Source organism: Vicugna pacos, chromosome X, assembly GCF_048564905.1.
Source record: "Vicugna pacos chromosome X, VicPac4, whole genome shotgun sequence".
Lineage (NCBI taxonomy): Eukaryota > Metazoa > Chordata > Mammalia > Artiodactyla > Camelidae > Vicugna > Vicugna pacos.
The window spans coordinates 91,154,277-91,168,565 of NC_133023.1; the positions used below are offsets into that span (position 1 = coordinate 91,154,277).

Below are 14,289 nucleotides of genomic sequence, written 5' to 3' on the forward strand. Positions count from 1 at the left end.
ACATCTATAAAACTGACCCTGTGTAAGGTGATATGGGGACAGTCAAAAATACGAAACATGATTCCTGACCTCAAAGAGTCATAAACACTAATAGTGTATAATAAAGTGCTAAATGTTGGAGTTGCAACAAGTACTGTAGGGGCACGGGGAGGGAAGTCAGTGAGGGAAGTCTTCATGGAAAAAAATGGAATTTAATTAGGCATTTAAAGGATGGGTGCAATTTCACTGGAAGAGAGGTGGAAGAGGTAAAAGGGCAAGTGAAAGGTGTGGGAAGAGAACAGCATGAGCCAAACCAAAGGGTCAGGCATACATGAGACTGGACATCCGTGAGGATATTGATCTCAGTGGAGAGCAGTAGGGGGTGTCTGGTAAAGATACAGTTCATCCTAAGTGTTCAGGCAGAGGGTTGTCTGCCTTTCACAGCATTCTATCTACTCATGAATAACCCGGCATTGAAGGTAAGACACAATGATGGTTAAGAGCTTTGGTTCTGGAGTCAGACTTGGGTTTGAGTCCCAGGATTACTACTTACTTGCTGTATTATCCTGGGTTAATTGATTAACTTCTTGGAGCTTAGTTTCCTCCTCTGTGAAATGGGGCTGTAATGCAGAGTCCATGATATAACACAGTGCATCAAGCACTCAGAAAAGTGTTGGCACATAGTAAGTGCTGTTAAATGGGAACTATAATAATGGTGAGTCTCATTGAACAAGATTTCATTTTTATACCTTTGTTTAGTCTTTTCATATGGATAAATTAAAAAGCAAAAAGTGTTTTTGGTCCAGCCACTTATTTTAATTGTTTATTCAAGTTTTGATTTAAAAACCATGATGACCATGGTAGTGGGGCTATAGTGGGAGGTGGTATTGCATTGGAAAGTTAAGATCAGATCCTGCAGGAACTTCATGGTTGGTTTGAGGAGACTGCCCTCTGAGGTAAACATATACCCTCTGACTAAGAAGGAGGAGCCAGAGGAATCAGTATAAGGGCACTTAGCCAACTGCCGGCAAAAGAGTTGCAAGCTTGCAAACTGCTCATCCTTACCTCCCTTCACTCATCCATTTGACACTGGGCTCTTCTCACTTTCTCTAAAAAGCATTTCTTAAAGATATGGTATGTGGGGCACCTTTGCCTTCCCTCATATACTTTCTGATGGATGGGGATTTTGGATTTGCATTTTGTCCTGGATGACCTGGGTTATAATCACTTTCTAATAAGGGGTCAGGGACATCTAAGCAAAGAGTCAGGTTCACTGAGGAGTAGTCTGAGAAACTCTAGAGAAGTAAATTCCTGGCTTGAGTGAAGCAGGAGGAAATAACAGGTGCCAACAATGATAAGCAACAGAATCCCAGAAAAGAGCAACTGTCACCTGAGTCTGGAAGGTCATGAATGTGGAGCACATTCTCAAAATAGGAGCCTAGGGACATTGCTGTAATTACCAACCAATGAGCCTCCCCTTAGTACCAGGAAAACAGATGGATACACTAATTAAAGGAGGATAGAGAGGGAGAGACAGAGAACAATGTAGTATTTAAATATGAGGAACTCAGGAGAGTCAAACTAGTTCTGTTTCTGATAAAGAAAATTATTCTTTTAACTCCAGGTAGCTCTAACCAATCCCCAGAAACCTATGCCAATTTAATTGTTTTCAAATAGTTCTCATATATAATTTTCCTTGGTCCGCGGTGGACTGCAGTGCTGCTTTTGAAGTAAAGAAAACTTGGGAAGCCACCCTTATGACCACATGTACCATCTCTCTTTATGTTTTCTCCCCTTTCTTTCTCAAAGGGAGGGGAAACAGATTTTTTTTTTAAACGACAATTTGCTGAGCTTGTTGGCTATCATTGTTAAAGAATGGCTTATTTAGCAGATGATTTACAAGCACTTAGGAAAGTAAGTGGTGACAGAATCTAGTGTAAGAACATGTCTGGATAAGTAAAGTTTTTTTCTTTGAAAAAGATACTAGAATGATGACTTTACAGCAAATCTTTCACAATTGCTTTATAAAAAAGATGGATAAATATGGATCAGATGATAACTTAGTTATAGCTGTACTCCTAGCTGGTTGAAGAGTTGTGCTCAAAGAGTAGTGATGAATGGACTGACCACAATTTGGAAGGAGGTCTTTAATAGTTGCTATAGGGCTCTCTACATTCCTGTGGCCTGTGCAATATTTTAATCTGATTTTTGAATGAAGGTATAACTGACTTGCTTGTTACAACCTTGATAAGACAAAGCTGGAGAGTATACTTAACTTACTTGATGACAGAAATGAGCTTCAAAAATAGACACCACCATTTATTGAGTATCTTCTAGGCACTACTGTACATAAGCTAACTGTTAAAATCTTAAAGCCACAGAAAACCAAGGCTTAGAGATGTTTTAAGTAGCTTGTCCAAAGCTACACAGCTAGTATATGGCATTGCTAGGATTTAAACCCTAATCTGCCTGCTATTAAAGCTCATGCTCTTTTTCATACACTATACTGCCAGACACTACCATACATTGTCTTGACAAACTAGAGTAGAATATGATACCTTCTGAAGATAGGACAGAACTCAGTAGAGGCTGAAAGCTCTGGGAAACAAGAAAGAAACAGACCACATGATTCACTATGGCTTTCATGAAGGATCAGAGTGGTGCTAAGGAGATGGTGAAAACCAGCACTTGGACTAATAAATTGCTGAGACTATTCTGAGCCAGAAGACAGTGAATATCACTTCTTCCTGGCTCTGTTATTCTATCTGTCTTTACTTATGAAAGGAAAGTGGCTAGAATGATGAACCCAAAGTTATGATAATGGAATGTAATATGGGAAAAAATGGAGGGTGGCCATAGAAGAACTGAATGGAGGAAATATGACTTTACTGTAACTTATGTTACAAAGATCTAGAGGAATAGTCTGCAACTTGAATATGAGATAACAATAGGAAATAGCTTCCAGAAAAGCAGATATAACTCAGGCTGTATTAATAGAAACCTAATTAAGTGAATTCTAGAGTCTGAGAAGTAACAGACACACTGTTTTCTGCTCTGGCCACTGTGTTCTGTTGTGATGGGCAGGTAATAAAAGCAACATTGAGACATCACCAGAGAGAAGTGACTGGGGTGAAGTGTTTGGAAACCATCTCTTGTGAGGTAAAACTTGAGGTAAAAACTTGAGAGCATTGGAGCTGTATTCAAATATTTAAAACACCATCATGTGGAAAAAAGATTACATTTGGTCTGATATGTTTTATAGTACAAAGCTAGGACCCAGGAGTCAGCTTACAGTTCAATATAAGAAATAAATTCCGAATAATTAGAGTGAACTGTGGAGTGATAATAGGTAGCATTTAGGTACCCACACTGTAGTCTGCTGCTGACATACTTTCTCATGGGATCCCCCACAAGAACCCATGAGGTCCATAGAGAGGGGACTGTTTACATTGTAAAGATGTGATCTTAAAATCAATTAGACTATTTAGACACAAGCTAGATGAATGCATGTCAGAAATGTGTCATATGTAATTTTGTATTGAGGTGAAAGGGTAGGGGGTAGGAGCTGAATCAGATGACTGTGTGAGGTCTTGTCTAATCTAAGACTCAGTAAATTTTCTATTTTATCTGTCTTCAACTTTATAATATTAAATACTGTAATCTGATGGTCCAAATAAAGAATTTTGAGTTCTTCATAAGATTGCTGCTATGTGTCTGTGTGTCTATATGCACACACACACATACATTTATTTTTTCAAATCATACACACACCAGGGTTTGTGGAGAAAGATAGGGATACCATCAGGATATGTGGAGGCTTCAAATAATTTGGAATCCTAACAATACTCAATCTAATATTTAAGCCCATGCAATAAAGTGAGAAAGCAGAATATGCTGCATTTGTCATGGGCAGGAATTGAAACATACATCACAATTTCAAAAACAGACACTGAGAAAAATTTAGAAAATGTAAATTTCAAAAAGATTTCATCTCAATTACTGCATCAGAGGATGATTTTCTTGCTCTGTCTTTGTGGAGCATAGACATAATAATAATTTTTAGGCCCCTAATTCGACTTTGTGTCCATCACTATGCTAGAGGATTTCAGTGTATTACCTTATTTAATCCTTGCAATGACTTGACAAGGTTGGTATAAAGATATTATTTCTATTTTAAAGTTGAGGAAACAGAGTCTCAAAGAGAAGCAATTAATCCAAGATCACACAGTTAGGACATAGCAGTGCCAGGATTTGAACCCAGGTATTTTTGACTTCATATTGTCTCCTATACTAAATCAATACCTTCTTTACCTTTTCTTTTCTCTGTTAACCCAAAGTGTAAAGTATAGCACAAATGGTAATGGCTATCACTAGTAAACAACCGTAACATACAACATCCAGATTCACACGATCCCTGCCTTGAAAAAACTTTGTATTATAACAGAAAGCTTGGTCTCTGCACAGGTGGGGGGAAATCTGGGGACTCCTGGCCTGTTCTCTAGGCTTGATTTTAAGATCAGAAGAATGTGCTTGAACTATTGGAGGAAGAAGGCACAGTAAAAGGTGCTCCTCTATTGCTTGCAACCTAGATTCTAAATTGCTAAGAAACGAGAAAGCTGGGAGCTCAAGCAATCCATGTGATATCATTTATTTGCTTATTCACTATATGCAGAACCTTGCAATGGCTACTGTATGGAGATCCAGAGGAAGGAGAAGGACCGAGTTCCTTCCATGGGGAAGCTCCCAGGTAAAGGGTGCCATTAATGAAGATTCTAAAGCAATGCAGTGAATTTCCTGATCAGTCTAAGATCTACTGCTGTAAAAGTAGTCATCTTTTGATGGAGCTGCATGCTCACCATCCCTCCTGCATTAGTATAAATGAATTAAGTTTAGAGAAAAGTCCTGAGTTGAACTGGTTCTTAAGTAAGGATTTAAAGAGTGGAGGCAAAAGATGGCAATGAAGTACTAAAGACTGCCAGGAAAGAAGATTTGGTTGGCCAGCTCCAGCTTTAAGCCCTTTTTCAGAACCTGTCATTTGTTCTCCACAGCCTGTGATGAATTATAACCCTGAATCAAACAGACCACAAGTTCTCACTTCTGAGAAGGCATCAGTGGTGTGAAGAGAAATTGCTACTGTGACAATTCAAGCAATTGGTGAAAGGCCAGTGCATTTCCCAGCTTACACGTTCCTCTTAAGCTTCCCGTTAGTGAGAGTCGATGGGCTTGCAACAGACACTGTTTGTACTCACCATTTTTCCCATCCAGACAGAACGCTCCAGGAACAAATACAGAATCATGAACTTGAGGCTCATCTGTAGTCTGACATAGCTTTATTTCCCTAGTGGACTAAAGTGTAACTACGTCACTGCCAACACAAGAATCCTCATAAATTCACAGCTTCATCTTTCTTTATATTGGGACCTTGTTTCTTGCCTTCTCTTATGTTTTAGTTAAGATGCCCTCCTTGTTTTAGGTGCTGAGGATAGTACTGTAGTAGCTGCAAACCAGTTCTTGGTGTCTACTAGAGGCCAGATTTCTTTTTGCCTTAATTAGCACTGCCTTTAAATATCCCTACCATCATCTCCAACTTGATATGGACCTGGGATCCCCATTTCCCTCTAACAAGGATCTCCCATTGCCAAAACTGCCTAACCACAAGGGAAAGAACAATTAAACTAGTCTCCAAGCATGAAGAAATCCTACATCCAACCAGCTGATGAGGAATTCAAAAGTGAGACTACGGTCTATTCAAGGGAGAGTGGGGAAGATGATTACATTTTTTCCCTTATCCCCAGCCCCAAACTAAGCTGGGTGGTTGTGTCCACGAGGGACAGGCACGGGAACAGACAGAATAAGGGCTCCTATGAGGGTCTTTGCTCTCCATCACAATGGAACAGCTGTGTGTAAGCCCGAGATGAGTAAACATCTGGAGGCTAGGAGGTCAGTTAAAAAGCTATTCGAGTGAAACATAGGCTAGTGACAGTGAAAATGTAAAAGGAGTACTATTCATGCTTATCTCTCATTCAAATATTAACTGAAATATGTAGAAGGAGACTGGTGCCATGGAGTCGATAAAGTTGTTTGACAGTGGCAACTAGCACCATCAAACCCAAGCTCTTAAGTTTTAGCGGAAGGGTGATTTGAGACATTTTCCTTGGCCAGGGTGGCAGGGAAGTGAAGTTATGAAAAATATCTGTGAATCACAAATTAATTATTCTAAATGAAGCTCTTATAAGTTACATGTGGTATTAGAATGTATAATCTCCTAGCAGACAAGGGACAAGTCTACCATGTTTCTGGGTTTTTTCCCAATACACCTAAAACAGCAATTAGCACTTAGCAGAGAACTTGAATTCCCCTAAACCTATTTATATAGGCAATAGCCTTTCAAATGAAAGAGACAGAACTATAAAAGACTTTGGAATCTATTCCCAGCTTAAGACCCTTTCAATACTAAGAGTTTCAACTCATTTGCAGAATTTAATTCCTCTGTTCAACCTTGTAATAGTCCATGCAGATAAAAGGAGTTCAAGTGTCCCCGGTTTCAGCAGAATATCGATTTCTATCTCCCTGAATTTACTTTTGAGTTTCACCCCTCAGGTGACTCCAGACTGTGTAGAGATGACCTGTTTTGAGACACAAAGCAGCTCTAAGCTGTGGGCCTAGTGCCCCTGGAGCAGGGCTTTTCAAAGAGCTTCTGTGCTGAGCAAGCTCTTTGCACACTGCAATTAGGCTCAACCAGCAGACAAACCATTCCCCATCCTATGTGTCTTCTGATAACAGAGATTTGCAGCAATGTGTACCAGACTTGGAGTATTACTCAGATCTACCAAGTCCCTAATTTAAGAAAGTGGCTCTGATTGAGTTTGGAATCTTCAATGTCTTTGGACAGATGTATTTATTCAACATGCGGAGTCCTGTGGACAATTCAGATTCTAGCTCAGGCTGTAGCCTCTATTTAAGAAGGCCTGCAGACAATAACCAAAGATTAGAAACAAATGTGGAATGATGTAGTTACAGGAAAATGCTCATTAGGCTCTTGTTTCCCCCAAAGTTGTGAAAATTCAGAAAAACCACCACAAAGGGCACAGAAGGTTGGTGCTGCAAAGGCAGAGTGCATATTATGTACATCACTACACATCTGGTGGGTATGCCATCTATCCCAGTTTCCAAAGAGAACTGAATGAGGAATCAAGAGGCCATAATTCTACTGAGTCACTTCTTTCTGAGCTAATAATAGGAGCTAACATATTAAACATCTATTATGTGCCAGAAACTGTGGTAAACACACTACTCTTTACTTATATTATCTCATTTATTTCTTCATGACCATCCTATAAATCCTACACTCTTCACCATTTTACATGAAGCACAAACATTTGCTGAACATAACAGGATACACAGAGCCCAGGTTAGCCTGATGCCTAACCTCTTTGTATCATTGCCTGTCTTCCACACTAAACTCCCTACTCCCTGGGCTACATTATTGCCACTCTTTCCTCGTTTCCTCACTTATGAATGGGATTCATGGACTGCATGATCCTAGAACCTTCTTAATCCTAAAAATCCAGTAATTACATAAAGAGTGAGAGGAAAATCACTATCTTTTTCCAGGTAAGTGTGGATACAGTTCCAGTAGACAGCATTCCAACTAGGATCTTAAGTCATATGCTGTGTAACTTTTTCTCCTGCAAACGTCAGGTGTTTGATGCCCTGGAGGACTGACTTTCCTGTTCATCTCTCGATAGGGTGAGTGGCCTCCACAATGCAGGCTGGGGAACTTTCCAGGAGACCAGTCCACTTCTGCTCCGTGCACCCCACCTTAGCACAACACAAACCATGCAGGCACCCTCTCACTCTCTAGTTACTTCAGGCCAAATGACAAATGGTTCTAGGAGGAAGGCTGAGCTGGTCTTTAGCATCTAGCTCATGTTCCACAGCTTTCTCCTTCTGGGCAGGAGCTCGGCTGACTAAAATTACCCAAGATTCTGGAGCAACAAAAAGGCCACCTCCGGAACCCATCTTACTTATCTGCATATTGTTTATACAGGTGGGGGCAGCAGTATCAGATGCCAGTCATAATTAAGAAAAAGCCAGAAGTCCCTTGAAGACACTTAAGGTGAAATGCTTACAGGAAGAAGAGAAGTTTCCCCTAGATTTTTCATTTAAAAAAACCCAAAAATAATATTAAACTCCTTGGAGCTACAGCTGAATATTAAATAGAAACATCTTAGAAAAACTTGCCTGAGAGCTATATGAATTCTAAACTATGAAAACAAGACACTCGATAGAAAAGTGTAAAAGAGAAAAGCGGTAAGTTTGCTTTATCAAAGAAACAAAGCATTTTCCTCCAGGGAGGAAGGAAGCATGATGGGAAATCTGCAAACAATGGACTTCTGAGAGATTTTGTGTGTTTGCTTAAAAACAAAATAACAACAACCCAAACCCTACAGTATTGACAAAGAGATGCTCACAATATTGGCATGGGACAAGTGTTCTCCTACCTAATAGCCTATGGACCCTGGGGTGTTTTCAACAGGCAAAGGAGTTCAGACTCCATCCCATTCCCAGCATGATTTGAATCTTCTCCCAAATATCTACCATGTTCAAGGCACCTTGTGAAAATTCCTCCCTGTTGTCCCCCATCTAAGGCTAAACAATGAAGGGCATTTGTGGTGGTGATGGTTGGAGGGGATTGGGGTGAGGCATGAGGGGTGCTTCTCTGTTTATTTTGCAATTTGTTTCTCTGCCTGTATTTTTGTCTGTCTCTGTCAGATGGCTGTTTTTCTGTTTGTTGTTGTTCTGTTTCTCTGTCTCCCTGTTTCTCTGTTAGTCTCCCCGCCTGTCCGTGCCTCTTTCTCTCTTCCTGTCTGTCCTTTTCTGTCTTGTCACTCTCTCTGTCTGCCTACCTTCTTGCTTCATGGCTCTGTATGTTTCTCTTTCTCAGGTTCTGTCTGTCTGTTAATATGTCTTTACCTGTTGCTCTGACTGTCGGTCTCCATCCTGCATTCTTTCTCTCTCAATCTCTCTCTCTTCTCTTGCTCTCTCTCCATCCCTCCCTCCCTCTGCCTGCCTGCATCTCACTTTGTCTCTCTATTGGTCTGTTTCTGGTGTGAACAAAAAATAATGCAATCCATATCAGTAAACAAACAATGCTGTGGCCATCAAGTCATCAGCTGCTACCTCCAGGATGCTGACCATCAGGCAGCCTGGCCTCTGCAGCCACCCCCAACTAAGGGTATATTCTCAGAATAAGAAAGGGCCCTAGATAGCTAGGTGCTCGTCAAAAGAATGATATGAATGAGCCCAGACATTAGCTCCCTCCCACACATAGAAAAGCGCTAAATTCTTTAACTTGAGATGTCTGATTTTCTTTAGGTAACAGTAATCTTTTAATGTTCTGATTACCTGGTCTTTGTTGTGAAACTCCTATATATCCTGGATCCTCTCCTACCTCTTCGGAACAGTCCCTCAGAGCAATCTGAGAGGCTGTCATCCTGGGCTTGAAGGGGTTTGAGTCCTCAGAAGTGTCTGCCAAATAAAACATAACTCTCAAGTTTTAGATTGTGCATTTATTTCAGTCGACACTGGTTTTGACTGCCTGCCTTCTATTCTGTCTTTGTCTCTTACCAATGACCTCTGACCATCTCTTTCTATTTTCTTTCTTTCTCTCTGAATATCTGTCTCTGTCTAATTGCCCATGTCTGGTTCTCAGTCTGTCTGTCTGTCTTTTGGTCTCTTTGGTGCTATATGGCTGCCTTCCTGTCCCTTTGTCAGTCTCTCTGCCACTCTGTGCTTCTCTTTCTGTTCATTTGCTTGTCTCTGTTCTCTGTCTCTGCCAATTCTTAGTCATTCTGTAACTGTATTATGTCTCTTTTTGTTTCTCTTTGTCAATTTCTTTCTATACCTGTCTGTCTGTCTGTCTCTCGGTGCTCTGGCTATCTGTCCGATCTGTCAGCCTGTCTCTTCATTACCCTGTTTCTGTCTGCTTGTTTCTTTGATTGTCTGCATGTATTTATATCAGTTTGAACTTCTGTCTCTTTGTCTATCTGACTATTTCTCTCTCTTCCTCTGTCTGTATCTGACTGTCTCTCTGCCTCTTTTTGTTTCTGTTTCTCTCTCCATAGGTCTCTCTGTCTTGCTGTTTCTCTCTCAGCTCTTCCATTTCTTGTCTTTTGTCAGTATTCCTTTGTCTGTCTTTCTGTCTGCCTGCCTGTCTGCCTCTGCCAGTCTCTTCTCTGTCTCTGCTTGTCTGTTGCTCTCTCTCTTTCTTCCCAATGGCCTGTCTCTGTCGCTGTCCCTGTTAGTTTTCTTTTTCTCTCTCCTTCTCTCTGTGTCTGTTTCCCTCTGTCTGTGTCCTATGCTGTGTATCTCCCCACATTAGTCCCTCTCTCTGTTTTCTCCTCTTTGCATATACCTGTTCTGTTTATCTCCATGTCTTTAGACTCTATTTGTGCCTCTGTTTTTGTCACTATCTCACTCCATGTCTTTCTCCTTCTGTCTGCCTGCCTGCCTGCTTATCTGTGTACCTATCTGTTATCTGACTGTCTGTCTGTGTTTACCTTTCCCTCTAATAGTTTGTCTATCCGTCTGGCTCTCTGTTTCTCAGGCTATCTTCTGTCTCTCTTTCTGTCACTTTGTCTATTATCTCTGTCTGTCTTTTTTTCTCTGTGTCTCTTTCTCTGTCTCTCTCTTTCTTGGTCTCGCTTTTTTTCTCTGTCTCTGTCTCCTCTCTCTTTTTATTGAGGTGAGATTCACATACCATAAAAATTAACCATTTTAAAGTGAACAGTTCAGTAGTATTTAATACAGTCATAATGTTGTACAACCACCACCTCTATCTAGCCCCCAAATATTCATATCACCCCAAAAGGAGAGCCCGTACTCATTAAGCAGTTGCTCCCCATTTCCCCTGGCAACCACCAATTTGCTTTCTGTTTCTATAGATCTGCCTATTCTGGACATTACATATAAATGGAATCATACAACCTGTGAAATCGTGAGTCTGGCTTCTTCCACTTAGCATGTTTTCAAGGTTCATCTACATTGTAGCATGTATCGGTATTTCACTACTTTTTTCCCTTTTATTTTATTGAGACTATTTTTTTTAGATAAGTTTAAGGTTCACAGTAAAACTGATAGGAAGATACAAAGACTTTCCAGATACTCCCTGCCCCCATATACGTATACCCTCCCTCATTAACAACGTCCCCCATCAGAATTGTATAACCAGACTGGTATAGTTTGTTACAATTGATGAACCAACGTGGACACATCATAATCATCTGAAGTCTACAGTTTATATTAGGGTCACTCTTGGTGTTGTACATTTTACAGGTTGGGACAAATGTACAATGACATGCATCCATCATTATGATACCATACAGAATATTTTCACTGCCCTAAAAATCCTCTGTGCTCTGCCTATTCATCTCTCTCTCCTGCAACCTCTGGCAACCACTGATCTTTTACTATACCTATAGTTTTGTCTTTCTCCAGAATATCATAGAGTTGGAATCATACAGTATGCGGTCTCTCCAGATTGACTTCTTCCACTTAGTAATATGCATGCAAGTTTCCTCTATGTCTTTTCATGGCTTGATAGCTCATTTTTTGGGTGCTGAATAATATTCCATTATCTGGATGACTACAGTTTATTTATTCATTCACCTAATAGAGGACATTGTGGTTGCTTCCAAATTTTGGCAATTATGAATGAAACTGCTATAAACAGCCAACTTGTTAGGAATGAGTGTTAAATTTCAACCTCCTTAGATGCAGAACCGGACACTGTTAAGTTCTATTTCATTTCTTGTCATGGCTGAATAATATTCCATTGTAGAGATATATCACAATTTGTTTATAGCACTGATAGACATGTAGGCTGTTTCTACCTGTCGATTAGGCTGTTTCTACCTGTTGATTACTGTGAACATTACTCTTATGAACATGCATGTACATGTATTTATTTCAGTACCTATTTTCAATTCTTTTGGGTATTACTTAGGAGTAATATTACTAGGTCATATAATAATTCTATGTTTAAATTTTTGAGGAACCACCAAACTTTTCCACAGCAGCTGAATCATTTTACATCCTTGCTAGCAATTTAGGAGGGTCCCAATTTCACAATCCTCATAAACAGTTGAAATGAGATATCACCTCACATCAGTCAGAACAGCCATCATTAAAAAGTCCACAAACAATAAATGCTGGAGAGGCTGTGGAGAAAAGGGAACCCTCCTACACTGTTGGTAGGAATGTAGTTTGGTGCTGCCATCATGGAAAACAGTATGAAGAGTCCTCAAAAGACTAAAAATAGACTTACCATATGATCCAGCTATCCCACTCCTGGGCATATATCCAAAGGGAAACTTAATTCAAAAAGATACATGCACCCCCAATGTTCATAGCAGCACTATTTACAATAGCTAAGACTTGGAAACAACCTAAATGTCCATTGACAGATGACTGGATAAAAAAGCTGTGGTATATTTTCCAATGGAATACTACACAGCCATAAAACACAATAAAATAATGCCATTTGCAGCAACATGGATGGACCTGGAAAATGTCATTCTAAGTGAAGTAGGCCAGAAAGAGAAAGAAAAATACCATATGATATCAGTTGTATGTGGAATCTAAAAAAAAAAAAGACAAACGAACTCATTTACAAAACAGAAACAGACACACGTAGAAAACAAACTTATGGTTACCAGAGGGGAAGGGTGTGGGAAGGGGTAAATTGGGAGTTGGAGATTTGCAGATACTAACTACTATATACAAAATAGATAAACAAGTTTATACAGTATAGCACAGGGAACTATATTCAATATCTTGTAGTAACTCATGGTGAAAAAGAATATGAAAATGAATATGTGTATGTTCCTATATGACTGAAGTATTGTGCTGTACACCAGAAATTGATACAACACTGTAAACTGACTATACTTCAATAAAAATATAAAAAAAGAGAAATAGAAAATCCTAAAAAAAAAAACAGTTGATGTTTTCTGCTTTTTAGATTCTAGCCACCCTGGTGGATGAGAAGTGGTATCTTGTGGTTTGGATTTGCATTTCCCTAATTACTAACGATGTTGAGCTTTTTTTAAAATGTGCTTTGTGGCCACTTGTATATCTTCTTTGGCAAAATGTCTACTCAAGTCCTTAACCTATTTTTGACTGAGTTGTCTTTTTGTAGAGTTGTAAGAATTCTTTATATGTTTTGCATACTACACCCTTGCCAGATATTTGATTTGCAAATTTTGCAAATATTTCCTCTGTTTCTCTATTTCTTTTTCTCTCTTTTGATTTTCATACTTTTACAATTGAGAAATAATTGACATTATAACATTAAATTTGTTTCAAGTTTACAACATGATTCAGTGTTTGTGTATATTGTCAAATGAGCACCACAATAAATCTAGTTAACATTCATCTCTTTTCCTCTTTTTATTTCTCTCAGTCTCCTCCTGTCAGATTGAGTTTTTCCGTAGAGTTGCTTGTTTCTGACTACTCTTCTGGTGGTCTTTTGGTATCAGTCTGTCTCTATCATGTCTCTGTTTATTCTTGCTCCCTCTCCCTGCCCCTCCCTCTCTGCTTCCACTCCCTTTCTCCCTCTTCTCTTTCTTTTTCACTTTCTCTTTCTATTGCTGTCTTCCTGTCAGTCTCCATATCTGTCACTGTCTCCCTCTTTCTCACTATTTTCCTCTCCCCACAGCCATCTCTCAGTCTGACTGTCTCTCTGTCTGTCCATTTAATTGGCTCTCTTTATCTCTCTCTCTCCACTTTTTGTCTGGCTCGGTGTCTTTCTGATCATCTCTCGGTCAATTTGTCTCTCTATAAGTTGGCTGATCTCTCTTTTCCCTGTCTCTTTTGGTGCATCTGTCTCCCTCTACATTTCTCTTTCTATGCTGGTCTTTCCCTCTGTCTCTGTCCCCCTAAGTGTGTATCTCAGTATGTGTCTTAATCAGTCTCTCTCTGTCTCTGTCATGTTCTTTCTTCTCTCCTGACTCTTCTTCTCTTTCTGTATCTGCTTCTCTGTCTGAAACAGTTTCTTTTGGTCTCTTTCTATTTCTCTCTCCTTGTCTGTTTCTCTCCATCTTTCTATTGCTCTGCCTGTCAGCCTCTGAGTCTGTCTCTCCATCTAACTCCCCATCTTTTTCTCAGTGTCTCTCTCCCTTGCTTTTCCAACATAACTCTGTCTGGCCAACTATATCTGACTGACTATTTCACTGTCCCTCTATTTGTTTTTCTCTCTCTCTCACTACCTGTCTGTCTGCTTTTTTTTTCTGTCTCTTGTAGTGTTTT

General features: G+C 39.8%; 1 protein-coding gene across 8 annotated transcripts in view; it reads right to left on the reverse strand.

The window, feature by feature from the left end:
* Positions 1 to 14,289, reverse strand: part of ENOX2 (ecto-NOX disulfide-thiol exchanger 2) — a 258,174-nt gene that overhangs the window by 114,575 nt on the left and 129,310 nt on the right. For 4 of the 8 annotated variants that reach the window (XM_072956357.1, XM_072956354.1, XM_072956355.1 and 1 more), the window contains one exon: positions 9,388 to 9,510. The exons of the other annotated variants lie outside the window; for them this stretch is intronic. In XM_072956357.1, coding sequence (XP_072812458.1) covers positions 9,388 to 9,475 — 88 coding nt within the window. In that variant the 5' untranslated portion in view covers positions 9,476 to 9,510. The remainder of the gene's footprint in view (positions 1 to 9,387; positions 9,511 to 14,289) is intronic. 8 annotated transcript variants of the gene reach the window in all.